At 41.0% G+C, this 24236-nt stretch overlaps 1 protein-coding gene and 1 long non-coding RNA gene across 10 annotated transcripts in view; one reads left to right on the top strand and one right to left on the bottom strand.

Moving 5' to 3' along the window:
* Positions 1-6925, bottom strand: part of LOC310893526 — a 221826-nt gene extending 214901 nt beyond the window's left edge. Inside the window, exon 1 of the long non-coding RNA XR_014579061.1 lies at positions 6504-6925. This is a non-coding gene — a long non-coding RNA (uncharacterized lncRNA). The remainder of the gene's footprint in view (positions 1-6503) is intronic.
* A 136-nt stretch (positions 6926-7061) lies between these two features.
* Positions 7062-24236, top strand: part of PKIA (cAMP-dependent protein kinase inhibitor alpha) — a 43036-nt gene continuing 25861 nt past the window's right edge. For 5 of the 9 annotated variants that reach the window (XM_083822644.1, XM_083822647.1, XM_083822645.1 and 2 more), the window contains exon 1: positions 7416-7740. In XM_083822644.1, coding sequence (XP_083678770.1) covers positions 7550-7740 — 191 coding nt within the window. In that variant the 5' untranslated portion in view covers positions 7416-7549. The other 4 variants (XM_083822649.1, XM_083822650.1, XM_083822648.1 and 1 more) reach the window with 4 other exon arrangements.

The following is a 24236-nucleotide window of genomic DNA, read 5'->3' as shown; positions in this document are numbered from 1 at the left end:
AAAACCACTCCTAAGATGCCTTTCTCACAAAGCACACCCCACAGCAGAGTCAGTAGGGCTTTTCATTAACTCCTTACCTGGGTACCACTTCTGGAAATTTAAAGCTTTCACTTTTTGTGTTCTCTGTTTGTTACTCCATCTGGCTTCAGATGCATGGAAAAGGAAGTTGCGGAGTTCAAAATGCAGAGGGGACATGAGCTAGGAGAGGGTTCTGGTAAGAAGAGGAGTATACTGGCTCAGGCTTTTCAGAAAGGGATGGAGGGGTATGGTGATGAGCCAAAATGACATTTGGCAGTTGGGAAGAGATGAAGTGAAACTTAACTACAGAGCCTCTAATATATTTGCTCCACTATGAATTCTTAGGAAGTGGAAAATCCCACAGCCTGGAGAGGAGCTCTGTTGAATACCAGCAGAAGGAATGAAGAACAAGTTACGTTATGAAAGAGACAAAGGGGAAGGAAAGCAAAATGGAATTCAAGAAAAAAATAAATAGAAGCAGCAGGATGTAGAAGAGAAAGAGAAACCTGAACAAAGAGTAAAATGGGACATAATATAACAGAGGGTCTGGCAATGGGTGGAAAAATCTGAGAGAAGACAATAAATACTAGGTTAGCAGATTAAGATGAAGATTCTTAGTAACTAACATCTCTGGGGACTGGTATGAAAAACCTGAAGGTGGGACTTAGTTTGAATGTTGAGGAGGATGCAAAGATGGCGTTAGAAGAGGGCATTAACAATGTATGTCAAGATCCTCCAATTTTTGCACTTCCACTGTTGACAAAGAGTTGTGGAATACAGAGACAAAGCACTACATCTCACTTTAATATCCATTCACATAAGTAAGCATACCAAAAACCTATGTTGGTATCCAAGTTGTCACTGACAGACTTTTTTTTTTCCTTAAAATAATAGTTTCCATGTACTATATCTGAAAATGTGAAAAAGCTACAGTTGACAAGTCAAGCGCTGAGAAAAAAATTATGGCTAATGCCAGAATTGAGAATGACAGTTCAATCTTAATTTCTCTTTTTTATAGCATATACACTGTAACAGCATTATATTATTATGAGCTGTTCTTCCCATTTGGAAGGATGCTTTATATTAAAATGTTAGTAATGCATTTTTAAGCACAGAAAATGCTACAATGAGCCTATTATTCCTATAAAGTTTAGAAAATGTATAATCAAGCAATGAAGTTGATGGTGGAAAATGAGAAAAAACAAGCATCATTGCTATTAAAGCGTTAAGAAAATCAGACTCCTTTGTACTAAGACAATGCTTGAAGCCCCAAGGGGGAAAAAAGGAGAACACATCTGTTCCCACTGACGTCAGGAGGCTAAGGGCCAGGCTCTACCCCTGTACATGCACAACTTCCATTACCTTCAGCTGAAACAACTTGTAACTTAGGGCAGAACTGGTCTTATGCATAAAAGTCAAACCATCATATTAAAGAGACAAGTGACATAAATTACTGTAAGTGCATTCTGGAAGAGACTAACACTGTACAAAATGAAACACTGACATTGCTGCCTTGAAAATCTGACTATCCTAGTCTAAGAAAATATGCAGCCAGCATTAAAAGAAGGATACTTAGAGACACTGGCACAGGCTGTCTGCAACCAGAGTTTGGTTGTTCTAATCTGTTCAGAGGCAGATCATTTTACTTTAAAATTCCTCTTGCTGAAGATTAGAAACTAATGTACTGGCTCCAGCATGACTTGTTTTCATTTTAATTCATATGATTTTGATAGAGTTATCAAGCAATCGGGCAGAATTTACTTAACACCCCCAAGTCATTCCCCCCCCCCAAATGGTTTGGAAATAATTGCAGATATACATCACTATTTTAAATATATTTTATTGACGATGGTTTTATTTATAAGAAAGTCTATTTGGGTATTGCTGACACTGCAGTTTGTCTTGCAATGTTCTTTTTCATTGTCACATTACACCTGTGTACCTTTTAAAAAATTCTGTAATACACATTACATCCCATAAACACAAACAATTGTACAAAATATGTTCTTTTACCTAAAGGCATAACTATACATAATAAGCAATAATGGTAATGAAAGAATAAAGAAAGAGTGAACGAAAGAATTAAAAAGAATTGAAATTGTGAACTTGGAGAGAGAGCTTAGTCCATTTGCTTTTAAAAAATATCTGCTGAAACAGAATAAAATAATCATAGAACCACAGAATCATTAAGATTGGAAAAGATCTCTAAGATCATCTGGTCCAACCATCACCCTACTACCAATATCACCCACTAAACCATGTCCCCAAGCACCACGTCCAACCTTTCCTTAAACACCCCCAGGGACGGTGACTCCACCACCTCCCTGGGCAACCCGTCCCAATGCCTGACTGCTCTTTCTGAGAAGAAATGTCTCCTCATTTCCAACCTGAACCTCCCCTGGCACAACTTGAGGCCATTCCCTCTAGTCCTATCACTAGTCACCTGTGAGAAGAGGCCGACCCCCAGCTCCCCACACCTTCCTTTCAGGGAGTTGCAGAGAGCAATAAGGTCTCCCCTGAGCCTCCTCTTCTCCAGACTAAACAACCCCAGTGCCCTCAGCCGCTCCTCACAGGACTTGTGCTCCAGGCCCTTCACCAGTTTCGTAGCCCTTCTCTGGACACATTACAGAGCCTCGATGTCCTTCTTGTAAGCACAAAAGAAAAACTGCATTTTCTTAGCACTAAGGTCACAGCAATTTTTCTTTTGTGCATAATTTTATTTCAGGGACCTGAAATCATTTCATCTAGTAGGTGCCAGAGGGGTCAGAAGGACAGTAACTTACTGGGCACAGTTAAAGAGTTCATACAATGCATTTTTACATCATTCTTCAACAACATCAGTAAGACTGGCTTGCTACACAATATGGACGGCACTTAACAATGTTCTCCAGAGGAATTGTAAAAACTTGTTCGATATCTTATATTACATTGCTGGTGACAATTGGCAATTGTTTTTTCTGGCATTTTCTGAACGTTACGTAACATTTTTGCCCAGAGCTGTTATAAAAACTGGTGAAATTTCCTAAGAACTGTTTATTCATTGTCTTGCTATCTTTTAAACATACTCTGAAGAAATCCAGGAAAAAAAAAGAAAGTAACTGTTATTAAAGTGTACAGTATTTAGTTTAGTATGAAATATAGTTTAGTTTAATAAATATAGTACAAGTTTAATAATAACAACAAAGCTTATGGCAAAGTATGATAAACTGGTTATAACAGAATTATGTATTTTCCTGAGAGAAATAGTGTACTGGCTTGCACTGCAGAGACTCCAAAATCTTTAGAGTTTTGGCCCACACAAACCAAACCTACCCTGGGTAACTGCCACATAAGCAGGCTGGTAGGAGGTAGGCTATTTAGATCGAAAAAGTAGACAGTGGATCAAGACAGGTGATCGGAGTTCTTGTTTATACTCAGTAAAATCAGTTTTCCTAATCTGAGGAATATAAGCTTTGAAGACGCTTATGTGCAGTGGTACTTGTATCTTCATATGTTCTCCATATAATATAAACCTTCGTTAGCAAGATACCTTGTAAAGCAGATCCACTTTTACCAACCCTTGTGGTCTGAACTACTTTTACCACTGGTATCAAGCAAAAGCTAAGTCCAGGAGACTTCATTAATAACTTCCTGAACATCCTAATGCTTGTGAAAAGTCTTACATGCATAGGTGGGCATATACTTAAATACAAAGTATATGTGAGCAAAAGCATAATGAAGTATTTCCTTACAGAGGAGCTTAAATAGCTCCCATAAACTATTAAATGCTGCTATACAATCTAGTGCATAGATTTTTGATGCATTACATGCCTAGGTAACACTGAAATGAAAGGTCTGTGGGAGCTAATCTACTCTGAAGATGGACCAAGAGCTCAGGAAACACAACCCAGTCGGCAAACTTCCTTATCTATACTAGCCTCAGTTGGTATCTGGTAAAAATACATTTTATTTTCTCAAATCTTACAACACCCCTAGCTCAGAGTCATCCAGTGAACATCTAGTACTTCTGATTTTTTCTTTCTTTTCCCTTGTATTTTTCAGACAATGATTCTCTAGTGCATAGTTAAAATGTTTTGTGTTTTTGCTATTAAAACTTCATCACAGTTCTGTGATTTCACTACTCATACAACTAGTAGGTTATTCCAAACCCACTCTGTACTGATAAGGCTTCTTTTAATTCATTTGTACTTACTTGCCAAGACCACTACTGAAAATACTAAATAAAAATCAAGATCACTCTTTTTGAAATGCTACCACTAGCTTTTCTCCAGAATGTCATCTTGTCCTAACAAGACAACTTTTTGCCAGCCTTCACATTCCTGGTCTATTACACATATACTTTACCTACCTTTAACCACTCCTTATTTTCTGCAGTTTATCAAAATGGCTTCCATAGTCACAGCATCCCCAGATTTCAGTGTTGCATGCTGCCAACAACTAGCTAAGGTAACTAAAGTTCCCTAGGTCTTTTTTCTTCTCATATCTTAAGTACTGGTACTGTCTGACAGTCTCCAAGGAGTAGGGGAGCACCCTGACTTATAAACATTTTTTGTGATTTTGTACCCTAGTTTTTCATTACATTTAGACAGCGATTTACTCCTCTGATTTGAAGACACTCTTTTGATTTTAATTTCACTGTGAAAACAGTAACATTAATTTCTAAACATCCATTCCATTTGCTCCACCCTTTGTTCCAGCCAGCAATTACCAGAAAAGCAAACTACTCAGTTTGAGGGACAAAGCGTAGATTTTTCACCCCATCCTCAATGAAAGAGAGCTCAACTTCTTCATTTGAGGTTTTCTTTATATTTTTACACAATACACATTTTACTATTTATTTCAGTATTTATTTTAACAATCTAATTCGAGCGTTGGCAAACCTCACATCACCCTGGCTATTTCTAACCTTTAAGCCACAAATATCTTTTCACTTGTGAGTTGACAGCTTAATTCTAATACCTTGTTTGAAGTCATTCTCTTTTCAGTTGTCTGGAGTTATTCCTTACGCATTGTTCTTTTCACATCTAAGAAAAATTCCCAAGGTTTCCCCACACTGAGTTTTTCAACTGATTTCACTAACTAGTTTCTTCTTTTATTTCCCTGCAGACTACCCTTTTAAAGCTAAAATGTTTAGTTTTCAATCAATTGTATTTATATTTCCATTTATTTGAAACTAAGTCCATGATTAGTAAATCCAATATTATATTCCCTTAGTATGGGATCTCTGAATGTTGCTAGATGATGCACACCTCTATGTTTTTCCACTAAAATCAAATTCTGTAGGTGTTTGCCCTGCGCCCTTCCTCTTTTCTTGTAATGATGTGGAACAGTAGTAATTAATATTCTTGGGCCAGGAGCATTTACTTCTCTTGACTCTGCAATTTAGTGCTACTAGAGAAATAGTAATAATCCTTACTTTTGCACAGATCAAGTATTTTATAGGACACTAATCATTTAGTGAATTAGTTGCCGAACCAGATAGCAAGCAAGGCTGCCATGGCTGCATGTTCCAAGGTCCAACCTCTCCTCCAGCAAGTCTGAGCATGCATGCCTGATAGGCAAAAACACACTATATATGTATACAGTAAAGATATGAATATGCACTTGGCCAGTCACACAGTTCAACACAGACACAAACACCAATGCAAACAGAGATGGCGTGAGAAGTGTAACGCTGTCCTCTCTGGCATGGGTCCCTGTGACCTGAGGTCTGACTCCCATTGCTGGCACTTACACACCATACACACACACAGACCAGGAAGCCCTCTCAGTTAGCAAAATAGAGTTTAATGAACAGACAGGACAGACTGCAGTGATCAGGTGCAGGGCACAGGCAGACAAGCATACCAACCAGCCGGCTGTTTACACAGGACTAACCCTGCTGATCCCCTCATCCCACCATTTTCCAACACTTGCTCATCTCCAAATCACCTTGGTATCTATCTCCCTTTCCCCTGGCCTTTCACTCTTCTCCTAAACACCCCATAATAATCCTTTGTACGCTCCCCAAACGCTCTACCTATTATACACCCCATAACCTGTCCCGCCTCAGCAGTCAGTGGGGTGACCCGCAGATCCTTTCAGTTGCCTGCTGGTGCTGGGTCCCTATAGCCCCATGGGGCTGAGGCTGCCTGGGCCAGCCCCACCTGCCTCTGCGCTCCTCTGTGTGTGCGGAGATGAGCCCTTAATCACATAACAAACTGTAAACAGAGATTAAGCATCAGTGTTGAAATGCTGCCAGTTCTGCACATTCAGATCCGCAGTGCCAATCAATATAATAGTCTCAAGGCAGGGAGTAAACAGGAGCTGCCCCAAATTAGTGCAACTGTGGAACTGCGCAGGCACTGGGAATCAAATCAAAGATCCCAGCGCAGTTAAAAGCCTTTTTATAACCACTAGAAAAATAAATACAAGGAATTTCCAAACAGGAACACGGGCTCTTAGTTCTTCCATTTCATCTGAGAGACTGAGATTAAGATCCTTACCTTAATGAGACTCTTCTCCCCTCATCTGCTTTCCTCTGCCACTACAGACAACCTTCCTAGCTATTCCTGGGGCTGTTGAAGCAACTCCTCTTGAGAGCTTTGCTCCTGTCTCAGGCTTTACCGCCATGGCTAACGGCAGTGTTTCCAACTCGTGCCTACTCCAGAACTTCACTGGGACGCTGGCTACCCGGTCAATAGGACCAAGCGCCTTGGGAACACCTGCGCTCAGAGCATCTGTGTTTCCCTAAGAGCTCTTCCATCAGGATTTCTCCTGGTTTGCTTGGCTTGGGCAATGCCAAGAGCTCTCGGGCCAAGTGGCTTGGCCACACGCCTGTCTGTCTATCTGCACCGGACCGCCTGGTGCTGTTTGTGCGGCGACACGGCCGTGCTGGTCCTGCACGCAGGGCTGGTTCGTGGGGTTGTAAACTGTGGCTGCAATCCAGCCTTCTTTCTGTACGAGCCTGCCAGCTCCCCAGCGCACGCACGGCGCTCTATAAATAACAAAAATAGATGTGCTGCCTACTGGTGGATCTTAAAAATATCAGGACACCCTCGTAAAAGGGAGAAGCGTGTCCTGGTGACCTTGAACCAGGACGGTGGAGGGCTAGGCCCTTCCTCTGCCCTCCACCCCCCGGCACGGATCAGGACCCCCCGGGCCAAGCAGCTCCCCTCGTCCCCCCAGGGAAAGGCGTTTTTGGGGGGCAAGGCGTTTTTTTGGGGGCGCAGGCTGCGAAGCGCTTGCGCGCCCTGAGGCCGGCGGGAGGAGGAGGAGGGGGGAGCCGGGCGCCCACACGAGGGATTACAGCGGATTTTCCTTGGAAAACAAGACACACGCACACCCCGGGAGGAAGGCTTCCCCCGCGGCTCCGGCCTCGCAGCGCCGCGGGACCCTGCCCTGCCCTGGTACGGCGCCGCGGGGCCGGGCGCTGAGGGAGAGGGAGCGGGAGCTGGGGGGGGGGGGGGTGCGGCGGGGCGGCCTCAACCCCCCCCGTCCTCGGCGGGAGCGGAGTGCGGCGGCCCGGGGAGGGGGCGGAGAGGATGACTTCATGCCGCCGGAGCGCCGTGAATTTAGGAGCAGCTGCCGCCGGCACCGCCGGCACCGGGATGTGGGGGTGAAGAGGCAGCGGGAGCCGAGGGAGGGGCAGCGCGGGCCGCCCCGATCCGCCGCCGCCGCCACCACATCCAGCAGCGGGAGGCGGGGAGGGGGGGAAGATGCGCTGAGCCGGTCGCTGCAAAGGTGAGCGGGGGGCTGCGGGGGGCTGAGGGCCGCGGCCGCCTCCTCCGTCTCCCTCGTGCTGTGTTTTCTGCCCCGCTCCCTGCTCGGCGGCGGGGATCGGTGTGTGGGGGTCGGCAGGGCTGCGGCAGGTGCGGGGCCGAGCTCCGGGCCGCCGCCTGCTGCTGCTGCTGCTGCTCCCGCCGGCGGCAGGGAGACATCTTAGGGCCGGGGGGCTGAGGGGAGCGGAGCCGCCTCGTACACCGCCCCCGGCCGGAGCTCGCTGCGCAGGGAACTAAAGGGAGAGTGGAAGAAGTTGGAGAACCGGCCCTCGTACCGAAATGGGTGCTGCGGGCTCCTCACGGGCTTCTGCCCGTGCTCCTTTCGTTTTTCCATTGGTACCGGCCGGAGGGAGGTTTGGGATGAAAAATGCCGGCGAAATCCCAGTGCCCTCGTTGGCTAAATGGAAGAATTAATGAGTTGTGTCGCCATCATATCAACATCTAAGTGGGAAAACAGGAGTACAAGCAGCAGTGTAGCTTGGCCATTTGACATTGCGCCTTCCTTGTGGTATGTACGCGGGTCCTGGTGGTACACGAGTTGTTGCTCGGAGTTGAGCGGAAAGGGGAAAAATCTGCCTGGCCTGTGCCCCTTTCTGGTATGTTTGGTGGGTTTTGGTTTTGTTTTTCCTTTGTTCTGCTCTCAGGAAGGATGCTGAAGAGATGGCATGTCAGTACAGGAGGCCAGGGTTGGCATGCATAGGCAGATAATTAGCATGAGCTCTGTTTGCATGTGGTAATGGTTAATGGCTTTATATGGTTTGGTTGGGAAGCGAGAAGAATGATTGTGCCTCCGGTGAGAGGAAGGATAAGGTATTAATGAGAAAAGGAAGTGGGATACTGGAACCTGAAAGTTATTTAGTTCAATGTCTATTTACTTACATGTTCATCGTAAAGGATCCTGTTATGCTGTGTGCTCATTGAGCAGCTCACGTAGTTGTGGGTTCCTCAGTTGTGGCCAAAGCCCCAGGCCATGGTGCTGGAATGATAAAAATAATACCTATGGAGGTAACAGGCAGATAGATGCTTGGTCTCTTGTCATTATTTCTGGGAAGATGTTTAAATACACGTATTTGCCTCAGTATTGTTGCTGGGTAAGCAGAAGGCGGATGATGACTACGGAGGCAGGAAATGCATATAAAAGACAATTGAGGCTTCACAAGGCTGAAACAAAGAGTGACTGGTGAATTGCACTGTCAGAAATCAGTTCAACAGACAGATCTGTACTGTGAAGAGCAGTCATTAAGTATGACCCCGTATAAGCTATTATAGTCATTAACTATGGCCCCATATAAACCCCGTTAAGCACTCCATGGCACATCCATTGTATGCATTTCAAGCCAGAAAAAGTAATAACCCATTCCATCAAATCTGTAGTTTTCATCTACCAAACATATACCTTGTTCCTGTAAAACACCTGGGAGCCTGAATTATGATCTCTCTACTTTTTGTGTGTGTTTTGGTTTTTTTTTTGGTCAGAAAAGAACATGGTTGTCTGTCTCAGCAGTTGCAATGTTGCAGTCATCTGTTGATTTCTGCTGTAATGGCCTCCGGCTGGAAAAAGAAACCATGCAGCTGAGTTCACATACTTTTCATATTAGTCCACCCATTCTATATTGAGTCCATTGCTTTGCTGAAGAGAGCATCAAGTAAGGGTTTCACATTCTGTTGTTGTAAATGTGGGGTAGTATGAGTACTTGCTAATGTTGACAAAACATTACCACAGTAAATATAGCTGTTTATGCTTCCTGGCAAATGTAAAGAGGGTTTCAAAAGGATGTCAGTAATTTTTAAAACAATGTGGTGCCAGGGAAGAAGGACTAGTTGGCCAAGAGTCATTATTATAGATGTGAATGTACATCTGCTTGGTTTGACACAGAAAACTTGCTGTTGTTTTTATTTTATGTGTACTCCAAAGACAGACAGTGAAAAAGTGTATATGTAACTACCAATGTGGATTTAGTTAAATGGTGTAACCAATGTAAATCAACTTGTTTCTTAACTCCTCTTCCTCCTTTTGTTACAGTACCTACCAGGCAAAGAAAAGGATCTTTGCTGTGGTTGATCTGGGGCAAGAGCCCCGCTGCCTGGAAGAACGGCACAGTTGCCCAGCTGGTTGATGCCAGACAGACTGGGTGGCAGCTGAGACTTAGCTGTCTTTTCCTCAGAGGGTCTGCTATTTTGGATTTCTTCATCTGGGTTAGTTCTGCAAATTTGTAAGACCTTAATTATCTCTGAGATTTCTAGGCCACAGCCAGCCTTTGAACCAGCAGGTTCATTTAACCAAATTTATGAGCAGGGGCCAGATGGATATGTTTGCATAAAGCTTGTTTCTTTAGGAGAACAAACTGGAAAACCCAGTAACCTTGAATGCTCTTGAAGCTACAGAGGCTTGATTTACTTGTGCTCCTTTCCAAGGCTGAAATGAAACAGTTCAGTTAATGCGTTTTTCTTACTATGAGAATGTTCAAAGATGATATTTCTAAGTGCTGTTTGAACCAACTGAAGTAAGCACCTTCCAGATCAAGCAGGTAACAGTCCAGTTATGTTCTTACTAGACTTTGAGTCGGATTATTTTCTCCATCTACAAATTCCTTAGAGTCCAAGAAAAAAAGGAAGACGAGCGGAGTGTGAGTGAGCAGACATTAAATTGTATATAATACACGTAAGTGCATGCTCTAAATGAGCAAGAGAGTATTTTAACAGTAGTGATACTATCTTTTCTTCGTAAGAACAAATGTATTAACGCTTGAAATGCATTTCCTGTATGTGCAGTAACTAGCATTTCTAGATGAGAAAAAACTTCTGTCAGAATTAAATGCCAGGTTTTGACTTAAATTTCATCAGTTTTATCTAAATTTCATCCAAACCCACTTGCATAGTAAAATCTTCTACTGGAATCTTTAATTATTGTCAGTAGAAAATTGGCATGCGATTGGTCAGTCAAATACAAAGGTAACAATTGTTAAGGAGAACTAAGAGTTTTATTCATTGATATCAAGCAGTGGGAACAAGACAGGCATTAAGTACCTTTGTACAGAGACCTAATTGAATACATCAGAACTTCACAACCCAGGTACTGAGGCCATGAATTTAATATCTGAAGTGTAGAAGAACATTGTTCATATATGCTTCTTGCAGGAGCAATCAGATTTGCAGTCCTCTTTAAGAGAGAGGTTTATGTGAACGCAACACAAGCACGAATCCATTTATTTGCATTAATTTCATGATGCATTGATAGACTAGTTTCTTGAAAGTCTTCGGGTTTATACTCTTAAAAAGTGACTCTAAAATAATAAAATAAATGATCTTATAGTGTAATAACTGTATGATTCCAGTATGTATCCATGTCTTTAAACATAAACACATCGGGAGAAAGTAACATAAAATGGAATCTCTTATAGGAGTGTTGGTGCAAATGTCCTAGCCAAATGCCAGATTAAGCAATCTCATTTTTCATCCCTTTAAGCTTGCAGTAGAACCAATGAGTTACGCTGGTGTTCTTTGTGCTCCCTAGCGTACTGCCAATATACTGCATTTCTGAGCTGCCTGACTTTCTGTGGCAGTAAAATGATTCCAGGGTACCTCTGTCTTTCTACCCTGGGTGAACCAAGTATAAAGTTGTTGTTTTTTTTTCCCCAAACCTTTTGGAGAACTTCAGCAGACAAATTCTGATGTCATCCCTGGTGTAGTTGTCTCCAGTAGAATGTATTTTGTTTTCTAACCAGTATTAAAATCGGTTTTAAAATAGGCTATATTGCTGTTCTTTGGCTTTATGGGATTCATGGGCAGTTTAACCTGTCCCATTTCAGAAGTACTTCAAAGCAATGGGCTGGTCTCTGCACACTTATGCATCCCTTTCTGCACTAATGTCCCAGTGATTTATCAGAAGTGATAGGCAAATAGGTCTAACTCCAACATACGGTCTTTGTTTCTCTGACTGCTTTTTTGTCACATCTTTTTTCTAGAAACTATTCCGAAAGACTCAAAGATACATCGAAGTTATCCTGGCGGCTGTTAGCTAGCCTGTAAAATGTGCTGCAGCTTTAATGAGATCATATATATCTTAATATATCTATATAATTATATATATATTATATAATATATAATATATGTATTTGCTAACTATTCACTCATTTGCCTTCTACCTCCTACAGAATTTCCATTTACACATATGGTGAGCACATAACTCTGGTGAAACGATCTCACCACCTGTTGTTTTAAAATAGCACAGATGCTTATTAATGGTCCTTCCATGATACTGTTTATAGTACATGTTAAACCTCCCTTAAAATACTGTGGATCATATTGGTAAAGGATATTATTACTTCAGTAGCAGCCTTAAATTGGCTCCTGTTCAGCATCTCTACTTAACCTGTTGATTGCTCACAGGTAGGACAGAGACAAACTTCGTGGGAGAGTCAAAGCTGTGATCCCCAGTGAGAAACATGTCAGTGAGTCCCATACAAGGTGTTATGTGAAAATGACTGCTGCTATTTGGATTCCAGAGTAACACAAAGAACTGCAAAAAGTATGAGTACACCACTCTTCAGGCCAAAGCTCAAGTACAGAGTCTTCATACTTCAAAGCAAGGGAAAGTGAATAAACTGAAATGTTGACACTTGATCAAGAGCATCTCCTGATTGTATTTTATATATATATCTTTTTCCTTTCATGGAAAAGTCATTTCTAAACTGACTAGACTAAATTATGTATCTAAATGTTCCATCAATTCTGTGTTTTCTTACAAGTGACTTGGAATCTGGAAACTCTTTGGAAGCAAAGTTTGGAGTTCTGCCTAATTCTTCTGCTCTGTAACAGTCCAGACTTGTGGTTGAATGCTGCTGCTTGCTGCTGCTTTTCTTTTTTTTTTTGTCCAACCTGATCAAAGTAGAAATTAAAAATGCATTAGATGCATTTCTACTTCAAAATCAATCATCTATCCACAAGGGGGCCAAGAAAAACTATTGATGTTAAGTGGTATTTTATTATCATTCTCACTTCACTGAGATGTAAATTTAAAAGGGTGATTGGAATAAGCAGACTGTGCTGCTTTCAAACTTCCTGAAGTGCTTGCTTAAGGTGCAGTAAGTTCTTCATGTTTGTATGTTGTTTATGAATTCCAAGAGAACACTGTTACATACTGCAAAAAAATACATAGCAAGAAACAGAATGAAGGACGCATCTTATTTAATTTGAGCAAAACCTCTTACTATTAGTGAGTGTCTTTTTTATTTTATGAATATTTTAAATGAAATATGCGTGGAGACTTTTTTCCCATGGTGCTTGACAGATGGCACTGACTGGTTGGGTTTAGAATGGCTAGTAAATAAACAAAAATAGTTGTTCACACCAGAATATTGACTGTCAGATGTCTGCTCAAACTGTCTAGGATGGACATAAACCTCTTATCATTCAGAAAAGTTGTGCATCGTATCAGTGTATACCTAACCTGTAATAATAGAAATGTTTTATTGGAATAAAACTGCTGGCAAACTTTCACTAAAGGATGCTTGGAGAAGTAATACATAATGGAGAAATAATACATAAATTCAGTAACGATCTTCTGATGGAGTCTTCCAGCACTTGGTGCTCAGCATTGATTAAGAGGTTTGTGAGCTTAAAGTAATACTTGCACTACTGTATTTAATTGCAGGAGTTATAGTGCCATCACTGAATGAGTTCAGTTGCTCTGATTTATGTTCTCAGCCTCCATAGTGTGGCAGGCATATGATGCAGTGCTTGTGTAAGTCTCCATTTTGCCTTAAATTTGTTGACTGATAGTTTAATTGGTGCCCTGTAAATTGTCATGCTGTGAGAAATGTTAAGCAATCATTTCCTTTTCAGTTTCTCACCTGTCATGATTCATTTTATCTATCACATTGTCTTTTTCCTCAAAAACAGTCTTCTTGGTTTATTTACTCTTCCTGCATCTGTAGACTCTGTTTCATATCTGATTCTTCATCACTTTATTTATATGCTTCCTACAACTTTATTTCTGTTAGGCACTGATAACAACGTAGGAACTCTACTTAGCGGTGTGGTGACTTCTATTTCTGTTCTATTCCTTTTTTTTTTTTTTTTTCCCACCGTTATTAATTCTGCATTTCATTTGAACTGATCTCTGGCATCCCCGTGAAGTTCACTGTAGGATCACTGCAATGATATGTCTGCAGTGAGTCTGGAAGAATTAATTGGGTGCCATTAGCAGGAGGCATGGATGTTGGTAGCTGGATCTCAAAATGTGCCTCTTACAAGTGCATAAAAATATCCAGAAAGTGTGTCTTAAAAATGTAAGAAAGAAAAAATGTAGTGTGTAGCCTTACAGAGCAAGAGAAATTCAGCCCTTTCTTTGTTTCATATTTCGTATGTTTCAAAATAGTGGCAGGTTGCGGAGTTGCGCTGATGTTTGTGAATTTAGACATGGCGAGCTGGAAATGAGTGAATAGGATCCATTAACGCATATGAGAATTGGAGCATGTGGAAAAAAAAACGTACTCTGAAAGGCAGACATAATGTGAAACACTTTATTAATGAAAAATAAATAAATAAACCTAAGAATAGACTGCTGCATTTTAAGTAACTGTTATTTGTAAGGTCTCAGGGAGTCAAAGCATGATAAGAAATGTGAATGGAGTATGCATGAATATAGAAGCTGCGTGACTTGAGAAAGACATGGCTTATCAATTTTGATTACAGCATGCCTTAAAAGCCTAAGGATACCAGAGCTTTTTGTCAGTGAGGTAAAAGTATTTTATCATATATTTGCTTCTATACAGGCTACTAATGTTTACATTTATTTCTTAGGCAAACACCAGAACATTTTCCAAGCAGAATATTGTGAATATGAAGTGCCCTGAGTTATCTGAATAGCTAGAGGACTTCTTGAATGTTTCTTTGGTGTGTAAATTTGCCTGTGAGGAGTACAGGTGTTGATCTGTTGAACGGCAGCTGCAATATTATAAGGCAGAAAATAGAATTCTATAGTGCCAGTGTCATTCACTCTGAGTGACAACGTACAAAAAGAGCATTGCCAACCCTGCATGTCCTTTCTAGAGTGTAATTGTTGTAGCTATACCATGTGTGGTACTACAGGGGCCTGTCTGGGGCGATGGCAATGTTCTACTGAATTTTTACAGAGGCAGAAACACTGATAAATGGTGAATGAGGTGCACAGCCTCCAGAGAAAGTATCATACCCACCCCCATGACACACACAGCACGAGGGTATTTATAGAAGACAAACATGATACCCATGCATCCAGAGGAACACAGATACTGTGTGTAAAAAAAAAATAAAAAATTATAAGCATGTGACATCACTTCCTCACTAATACTTTTGCATTCGTTGCATATGGATATAGCAATAAGCTTTTAATATATCAAAAACTGATAATGCTGATTAGTGCGTAAGGAAGGAGTTGCACAAAGATATTTTGCATGGTATGATACACAAGCTAATTGTCACTCCAGAAGTGGATACTTCTCAATTTTACATTCTTTGCATGTTTAAACAATTACCGTACAAACCAAAGAGCAAGAAGAAGAATTCGTGTTATTTTCCTTTTCTTGGATATTGGGGAAATGTATTATATACTTTTAATCATGGAAGACCTCAAAACACTTCACAGTACTTCCATTTTCATTGACAAGCAGGGAATGAAAGGTGTAGTTTAAACATTGTTTTCTCCCAGTCATATAGCTGATAGAACTGCAGGGAGTTATTTATGCTAATCTCCAGAAAAAGGTACTGATTTCTGATGACTGCTGCAGCACACTGAACCATACTATTTCCTCCCAAGCAGAAAATTCTTTCCTGTCACTTTTATGCCTCATATAAGCAATTTTGAAGGCTGTTCATCCGTTACTGACTGCAGCTCTGCTTCTTAAGCAGTGTTTCCAGTGGGACAACACACTATGCAAATGTATTCTGTGTAGGTTTATTTGATTCTCCAAGTCCACCCTTCGTTATAATTTCTGTTCTTCCTCCTCATCCCCTCTTCTTGGTCTGGGTAAGCCAGGCACTGGTACTCATTTTCCAAGTCTATTCTTTACTGAGTTTGTCAATACGACTTTTGAGTTTATAGTTGGGACTGTCTTGGCAGCACACTATTTTATAAATATTTGTTCTTAACTACTATCTCATAAATTTTTTGGGGACTAGCAGGTGGCATACTTCAAACATCTGATTGCTTAAGCAAACTGCAAGGCACAATATTAAGAGGAAGAACTTTTTTGAAGCACTGCTCTGGGATCAGCACCCAAATGACCGCACATCTTCCTGTGGTGGTATGTTGTGTTCATTTCCCACTGGAGTGAGAGGAAAAAGAGAAGGTGCCACGAATCCGAACAGTTTGTCCCCGCTTACCGGGCTTGTGTGATCTGAGCTGATCACTGAATGCTGTGCCTTCTTTGAGCATTAGGCACTGAGCAAATTTCAAGAGAACTTATGCTTTAGCACCTTGATTTTATCAGTTCCCACTATGTGTTAGTAATTTACAAAAGTTACTGCCATTTCTGGTAACAGTGGCCAAAATACTAGGCTTTCATGTTCACCGAGGGTTGTTTCTCTTAAGAGATTCTAATATGAGTCAGGGTATGCATGTGGACAGGTTGGAAAAGACAAATAAAATAGAGGAGTTAACTGTCACCAGAAGAATGCAAGAGTGGATCTACTCAGAGTCTTTCTGGATAAGTCAAATACTGGACTAAAAAAGTATAAACGTTAGTGTTTATGTTGATTATTGTCCAATGGGTGAGGTTTCTTCCTCCTACCCTCCTATAGGCAGTGCCTTCTCTGTGGAACTGATGAGTGCGAGACAGTGTGAGGAGAGAGGTGTTGCTGGGTCACTCTATTAAATTTTGAGTAATCCAAAGTAAGCATGGCTGTGATCTCTGCTCTATACCCGTCCTTCCCTTTTTCATTTCTGCTTTTGTATGTATTTGGGTCAGGTATGTGAGTCAGGTGCTTCTGTCTTAGAGTTTTGGCTTAAAGCTTTCTTATAGACTTTTTTTCTTTTAGGTTCCTACTGCTTTCTACAACTAGCCAGCTCATTTAAAGTTTAAATTTTACACTTGGTGGGGAGGCTGTTTATAGTCAACCCACCTGATGTATCACTAAATGAAAAAGTATTCAAGGAAGCTTGGAAAGATGAAGTGGGATTAAATAACAAAGTATAAGGGTTTATTCCATGCAGGAGAAGCATTTGAAAGCTAGAAGCAAGCAAAAGAAAGAAGCATTAATTGAGGGAAGTTAAAATATAAAACAGAAATCGTAAGAGAAGGTTCTTCAAATTCTTCCATCTATTAAAAGCATTAAATTGGAGGTCTTTAGTTTACAAGTTTACATGTGATCAAATATAAAGAGAAATAGTGAAGAAGCCTATTAAAGACAGGAAAAAGAAAAAATGTTGAATGAAGCAACTGTTATGCATCTCCCCAGGGTCAGCTGTCTATGAAAAGGGTATCTTCCCTCCTGCCCTGTGTGTGGTTTTAGACATTTGATCAGAATTGTTGGTTATTTAAGGTGGCATGGATGACATCTGAGTGCGAGACATAGATGAAGTCAGTTATCTGTATGCTTCTATAAATAAAATTGCATGTAAGGCCTTGCTGACTGCTAGCTTGTCCATTAACTGGAAGGACTAACTATCCACAAGTTCTGTCCAGGTCTTCTTCCTTCATGCATTGCTTATTGTTCAAAACCTAACCAAAGCTGAACATAGGCTGTTTTCTTTGTCTCTCCTTCCCTATTTACTGAGTGTCTCAAGATCCCCACATAGAACTTGATGAAAACACCCCGGCTTTTGTAGTCACTTGTTTGGTTTCACCTAGGAAAGGTGAGCACAGCAATATTGCAGACAGCAATGCTATAATGAATTGCTCCTAAAGGATCCTTTGTTACCCTCTGAAAATCCTTGTATCTCTGAAAACAAGAGGAATATGAGACTGAAAAAAGGTCTAAAATGCCCATCTCAGTGCCTCACTGTCTGCACTTGGATCATCCACAACACACCTACTTCAAGTGGATGTCTGTTTTTCCATGGAAACTGGGATGGTGATGGAGAGAATGGGAGTGTCTCGGTTTCATCCTGACATTTAATTATGACAAATCTGCAAAGTAGTTGTGGAGCATGCAACTGTAACATAACTGAGATCTCTTTTTTTTTTAGTCTCACTGACCGGCATGTTTTCCTACTTTCTCTGCAGGCAAGTTTTTTTTTGTTTTTGTCTTTTATGAGTTTCTTCTCATCTCAGAATGACAGAAGTCACTCTACTACTTCACTGAGCAATACTCTAGCCCCTTTGTTTGCTGGATCAGCTGCAGCAGGACCTTTCAGATGGTGTGGCTTACTCCTAGCCTTCTGATGGAAAATATCCGATTTGGCAAGTAATTTTTATTTCTGCAATTGTTTGGAGGAGGATATGCTTTCTCATCTACTCTGAGCCAAAGGAAAAGTGCACACTTACACATGTGAGGCTTATCTCAACATCCAAACATTCTGCCAGGTGCTGTGAGGGAGCTAAAATGGCTTTGCCAAGTTGTCATTTATAGTCTTGACTATTTGAAGTGCCTTTATGACAAGATACTTCATATCATCCACTGAAATAATTCTGATTCCTTTCCAAAATTTCTGGGCAGAAAAATCAGGCAAGAAAGAAATTTTTATCTCCAAGGGCGTATTTCTTACAAGCTCTTGAAGTCCATTCATTTCTGTGGAATTCCTACCGCATCCTTCTCATCTTCTAATGGAAGGGCCATCTGTGACCCATTAGCTAGTCTGTTTCTGTAGCTATGTTTATACAAGCTACCAAAAAGAGTGGAATTTGTTTGTCACACATTGTTGGGTACAGCTTGCTCAAAAAAAAAGCAGTGTCACCCAAATTTAAATGGAACTGCCCACCATTCCTTCCTTCATGCTCTTCTACTCTTCCCTCAGATATTTTGGAACAGTAGAAATAACAGTTACAAAGAAAAAGAAAGCTAATGTTACATCTTTATTCAAAATGGATAAATATAATGACTTACAATTGCCAAGGTCTATCAGTCTGATATTACTACCAGGCAAAATAGTAGGAACAGTAAGATTCCTTTTACTTAAATCTTTGAAGGATAGTACTATAGGTAATGCCAATCACTGATGATTAATGGAAAAAAATAAAGAACCTTGTGAAAGAGTGGTGTCCGTCAGGGGATCTGTCCTGGGACCGGTACTATTTAATATCTTTATCAATGACATGGACGGTGGGATCAAGTGCACTCTCAGCAAGTTTGCAGATGACACTAAGCTGAGTGATGCAGTTGATACAACAGAAGGAAGGGATGGCATCGAAAGGGACCTGGACAAGCTGGAGAAGTGGGCCCATGTGAATCTAATGAGGTTCAACAAGTCCACGTGCAAGGTGCTGCACCTGGGTCAGGGCAGTCCCAGGCATGAGTACAGACCGGGTGAAGAACTCACTGAGAGCAGCCCTGCAGAGAAGGACTTGAGGGTTCTGGTGAGTGAAAAGCTCGACATGAGCCAGCAGCTCGCACTTGCAGCCCAGAAGGCCAACTGCATCCTGGGCTGCATCAACAGAGGTGTGACCAGCGGGTGGAGGGAGGGGATTGTCCCCCTCTGCTCTGCCTTTGTGACGCCCCACTTGGAATGCTGCACCCAGGTCTGGGGCCCCCAGCACAAGAACGATGTGGATCAGTTGGAGTGGGTCCAGAGGAGAGCTGTGAAGTTGGTCAGAGGGCTGGAGCACCTCTCCTATGAAGAAAGGGTGAGAGAGCTGGGGATGTTCAGCCTACAGAAGAGAAGGCTCCGGGGTGACCTTATTGCAGCTTTTCAATACTTAAAGGGGACCTGTGAAAAAGATGGAGAGAAACTTTTTGCTCGGGCAGACTATGACAGGAACTGGGGAATGGCTTAAACTAAAAGAAGGGAGATTTAGATGAGACGTTAAGAGGAAATTCTTCACTCAGAGGGTGGTGAGGCACTGGCACAGGTTGCCCAGAGAGGCTGTGGATGCCCCATCCCTGGAGGTGTTCAAGGCCAGGTTGAACAAGGCCCTGGGCAACCTGATCTAGTGGGAGGTGTCCCTGCCCATGGCAGGGGGTTGGAACTAGAGGATATTTAACAACCCTTCCAACCCAATCCATTCTAGGATTGAAAGAGATTGTGACATGCTGGCTTTATGTGGTTTTGGAGGTTGCAAGTTTGGCTAAAGGAAATAGACTTAGTAGTGTATTTCATTCAGTGAAATCTGCAGTTAATACCACTTTGTGTCTGCCAACTCAAACATCTCTAGTATGTTATCTGCCAGGTTTGCTAGTTTGCTCCAGATGCCAGGCAGATAGTTAGAGCAAAAGATATGATGTGTTACATTCACACCTATGTCTTACCCACTGTAACTTCTTTGTGCCTGTCTTAGAGGTGTGATGCATGTCTTCCCAGCAAGTCCGTGGCTGCATTTAGGTCAGCACTAACCCAGATGAAGCAGCTGTTTCTAGGTTCACTGTAAAAAGATTTCTAAAAAATGATGTAGTTACAAGATTCTTTACCTGCGTAGAAAATACCAAAGCATACCTACCTGATGAATATCTACTGAGTAATAAATGGTATTCCCTTTCTTGCTCAGTCTCTGCAATGGTCTGCAATATTGTTGGGTGTTTCCTTACTTACCTTTCTTCTCCCTGACTTCCCCCTTCATGCTGAGAAAGAAAAGCAGAGGGAGGTTTTTCCTGCAGTAGAAGGTAGAAATAGAATTCAGTTGTACTCTGAGTTGAGCTCTGAATATTTGGAGAGCTGCATGATTTTGTACAGCTTCTGTATTTATTTCACAATGGAAAAATTGTTTTCTTATTGATAATTTACCTTGGCACACAGACATTCCATTTTTCTCTTAAAATAAAACTATGAAGCCAAAGAAATGTGAATTAGTTGTTCAAAAGCTTTGATATTCAGGATGTTGTTTAAATATAGCAAATATATCAACAGTATCCTAACAGATGTCTTTATAGGGCTCACTAAGTATGTTTAATTGTTAGATGAATTCAAGGACAGCACAAACAGAATTAAGCATTCTCCAAGGCCATCTTAATGGCTTCTATGACGTTGCTTTTTTTTTTCTTTTTTTTTTTTTGTCTTTTTATGTTTAATGTAGACCAAGAAAAGACCACTTTTTCCAAGTGTGTTTGATGGCTACATTGCAAAGCTGGTAAAAAATCTGTTCCTCCTCCTACCAGTAATTTTACAGGAGCCTTAGTTCAATAAAAAGCTAGGAAGGAGGACTGTGCTTTAGTGGCCTGAAAGCTTCTGAAAAATCCATTTTAAGCCTTTTTTTTTTTCCATAATGTTCAAGACTGATTTTTTTTTAGCTGTTGTTGTTCTAACCAACAGAATAAGCAGAATTCTAAGGTTGCTTGTAAAAATGTTAAATTTGGCCTTTATGAATCTGTTTACAACCATCTGGCTTCATGTTCATCATAAATTCATGTAATAAGTCCACCAAAATGATCCTCTCTGGCTAGAAACCTTTGAAACTGTGGAAACGCTGAAACCGGGTACTTATGTTTCTTTCCATATGAGACATTACTTTGCTTGCCCCTTTTAAATGTTTTATACCTAATTAATCCCTTGTAATTACGTTGCGTGTCTTGGTTCTTTCTACTCTGTATTGGAAAATAGGAACTTTGTTTCAATTATCTTTTTGCATTTTGAACTTTGGTACAGACTGTTCTCCATTGAAGCTACTTGTTCCATCTACAACAGAGTGAGATTCTTCCAGACATCATCAGTATGTTGCCTGAAGATGAAGAGGGGAGTTTAGTGTCACATTATCTTCCCTACTTCTCTTGCAGTAGATGAAATGAAAACCTGACTGCTGTGAAAACAGAAGACTGCCAGCTGTGGCATACCTAGTAGCATGAAGAGAACCTCTTGTATAAGTTGCAGTTAGAGGATTCTGGCTGGGTCTTTCAAATTAATTATTGAAAATGGCATGAGAAACACAAGATGAAGAAATGAGGAAAAAAGTAAGCAATTAAAATGAGTAGGATCTTTCAAAGAGTGTCTGGGAAGCAGCTTTTAAAAGCATAAAACAGCAACAAACAAATTTATAAACTATTTGTTTTTTACTGCTGTGGCCAGAGCTCTGTATGAGAGGTGCTTTTGTGGAATCCTTTGTCTTCAGCCTCTAGCTGTCCCCTCCCCTTTCTTTTTGTTTTCTCACAAAGGACAGAGATGAAGGTCAGCTCTGTGCTCTGGACCGTATGTCTGAGTGATTGCTTCATACTATATATCTTCTGGTTTGTCCGTTTGTTTTTAAAAAAAAAACAAAACTCAAAGGTTTAAAAGTTCATAATTGCAATATACTAATGAGAGAACCCCACTGCAAAGAAGCATTTTGTATGTACCTTCTTCCAGATGCTAACAGATGGATTTTCTTATTGCTTTTTTATTTTACTACTTCAAGAATTGATTTTAAAACAGAATCTTATTTCAATGCCTGCTTGCTCTGCGTGTTCCTAAAACCGTTTCTCATGTTCCAGTTCATAATGGAGATCATCATTCTTCCTCCTGTAGTATGTTACCCAGTTTGTAGATAAGATGCATATGTAAGACTTTATTCTATAGACTATGTATGTGTTAGTAGTAAAATACATAGCAGTATGTCTCTTCCACTTACCACCAAGCTCAAGGCCAAAGTTTGTGTGTTCTTGCAAATTTAGGAGTTAAATATGCAAATCTTCATCTTCTCTTGAGAAATTAAATATTTTTGACTGCGTGGGTAGAATCTGATGAGAATTCAACCAGCAAAACTTCTCCAGTAAAGTTAATTAAAGCTGGTATCCTGAGAACACTTTGCATTAATTTTGTATCAGATTATACTTTTACTTTCTGCAGCCTTAATTAATCAAAACGTAATGGTTACTCAATCTGTAGCAATGTTTTGGGCTTAAAAATATCAAGGGGCATGTTCCTAATTGAATATTGGTATCTGGGGAGGGGAGCAGTAGACACTGGTCCCGTTTTCCAAAAGAGAAATAGACTTTGAGGTATGAGCAGGGGGAAAAGAAAGAGGTAAATGTCGGCTTGTCCTTGAGGACAAGAAACAGCAGCAGAATGAAGACAGCAAAGTAATTAACAGGTCTTTCTACAAGAGAGAAGGTGGCCTCTACTATGCCTGGTTACACATACTGTAATTAAAAACAAATTGTCTTGATCTCACAGCTGGATCTTCCAGTGACTGATTCCTGCAGGCAGTCTGAATATGTAAGATGTAGGCCCGTGAGCAGAGACTGAGGTAGTCATTGCCCAAGGGCACAAGCTGAGAGGACAGACTGCTTTGTGATGAGCTAGAACTCTCACCCGTGGTGGCTTGGGGCTGTAGATTAATCCTTTGTAGATCAACGGTTTTGGCCCATAATGTTAACATTTTGAATTGCACCAGGATGCAAAGGAGAGTCAACTGCAGTCTGAACTTGGCTGTTACCCTCCAGCAACAGAGCTAAAAGCTGGTTTTGTAAACCTCTGCAGAGGTGATTAAAAAGTAAATACCTGGTTACTTGAAGTATGCATCAGGATCAAGCAACTCTAGAGCAGGCCAAACTAGTGCCAGGGAATCATCGTGCCAAGACTCAGATCCGTGTGTAAGTAGAGGGCTATATTCATCTATGTCATGATGCTGATGATAGTGACAACTTTTTAAATGTAATAAGCGTGGATTAAATAATGTTTCTGTCAACTAATATCCTTTGCTTTTCTGCATTGCTTTTAATGAAACTGGGCTCTCAAACCAGGAAAAAAGCTGGACTTCATCAGTAAAAAGACTGAAGCTAGCAGATCAAGAGAAGTGACACTATATGTATGTATAGATTTTTTTATTTTAAACACATGGATACAGATGCCACCCTTTTGAGGTGGCATCTAAAGTAATGTCACCCGTTTTGGACCCCTGAGGATCGAAACAGGGTGTTGACATGCCAAGTCAAGTGTACTGGAGGCTACCAAGACCAATTAGGAGTCTGGAGCACATGATGTACAAGAAGGGGCTGAGGGTGCTGGTTTTCTATGGTCTGGGGAAGACGGTACAAGGAGAGGAAATTGTCATATGTAAGGAGCAGTTATGGAGAAGACTTAGACTTTTCTTGGAGGTGCTCAACAAAAGAGTAAGTGGCAATAGTCACAAGTTGCAATGAGAGAAATTCTAACTGCATGAAATGGAGCTGGGGCTTGTTGGACTAGATGACCACCAGATGTCACTTCCAGTCAAAATTTTGCTATGATTCAAAGAGATTTTGTTGATCTACTACGTGTGCCTGTAGAGGCCTAGCAGTCCTAACTCAAGGTCTAGACTTAAGTTTAAGGTAATACCTTCTCCATGGGGAAAGGGAATAAGAGAATGGCATTGCTTGTCTTCAATACAATGGCCCCATGTAAAGGAAGCAGGAGACCTGTACTCCAGCCTGTCCTCA

The sequence above is a fragment of the Anser anser genome (genome assembly GCF_964211835.1).
Source record: "Anser anser genome assembly, chromosome: 2".
NCBI classification, from domain to species: domain Eukaryota; kingdom Metazoa; phylum Chordata; class Aves; order Anseriformes; family Anatidae; genus Anser; species Anser anser.
The sequence above is the reverse complement of the archived record's forward strand: the minus strand, read 5'-3'. Positions and strand labels throughout refer to the sequence as shown.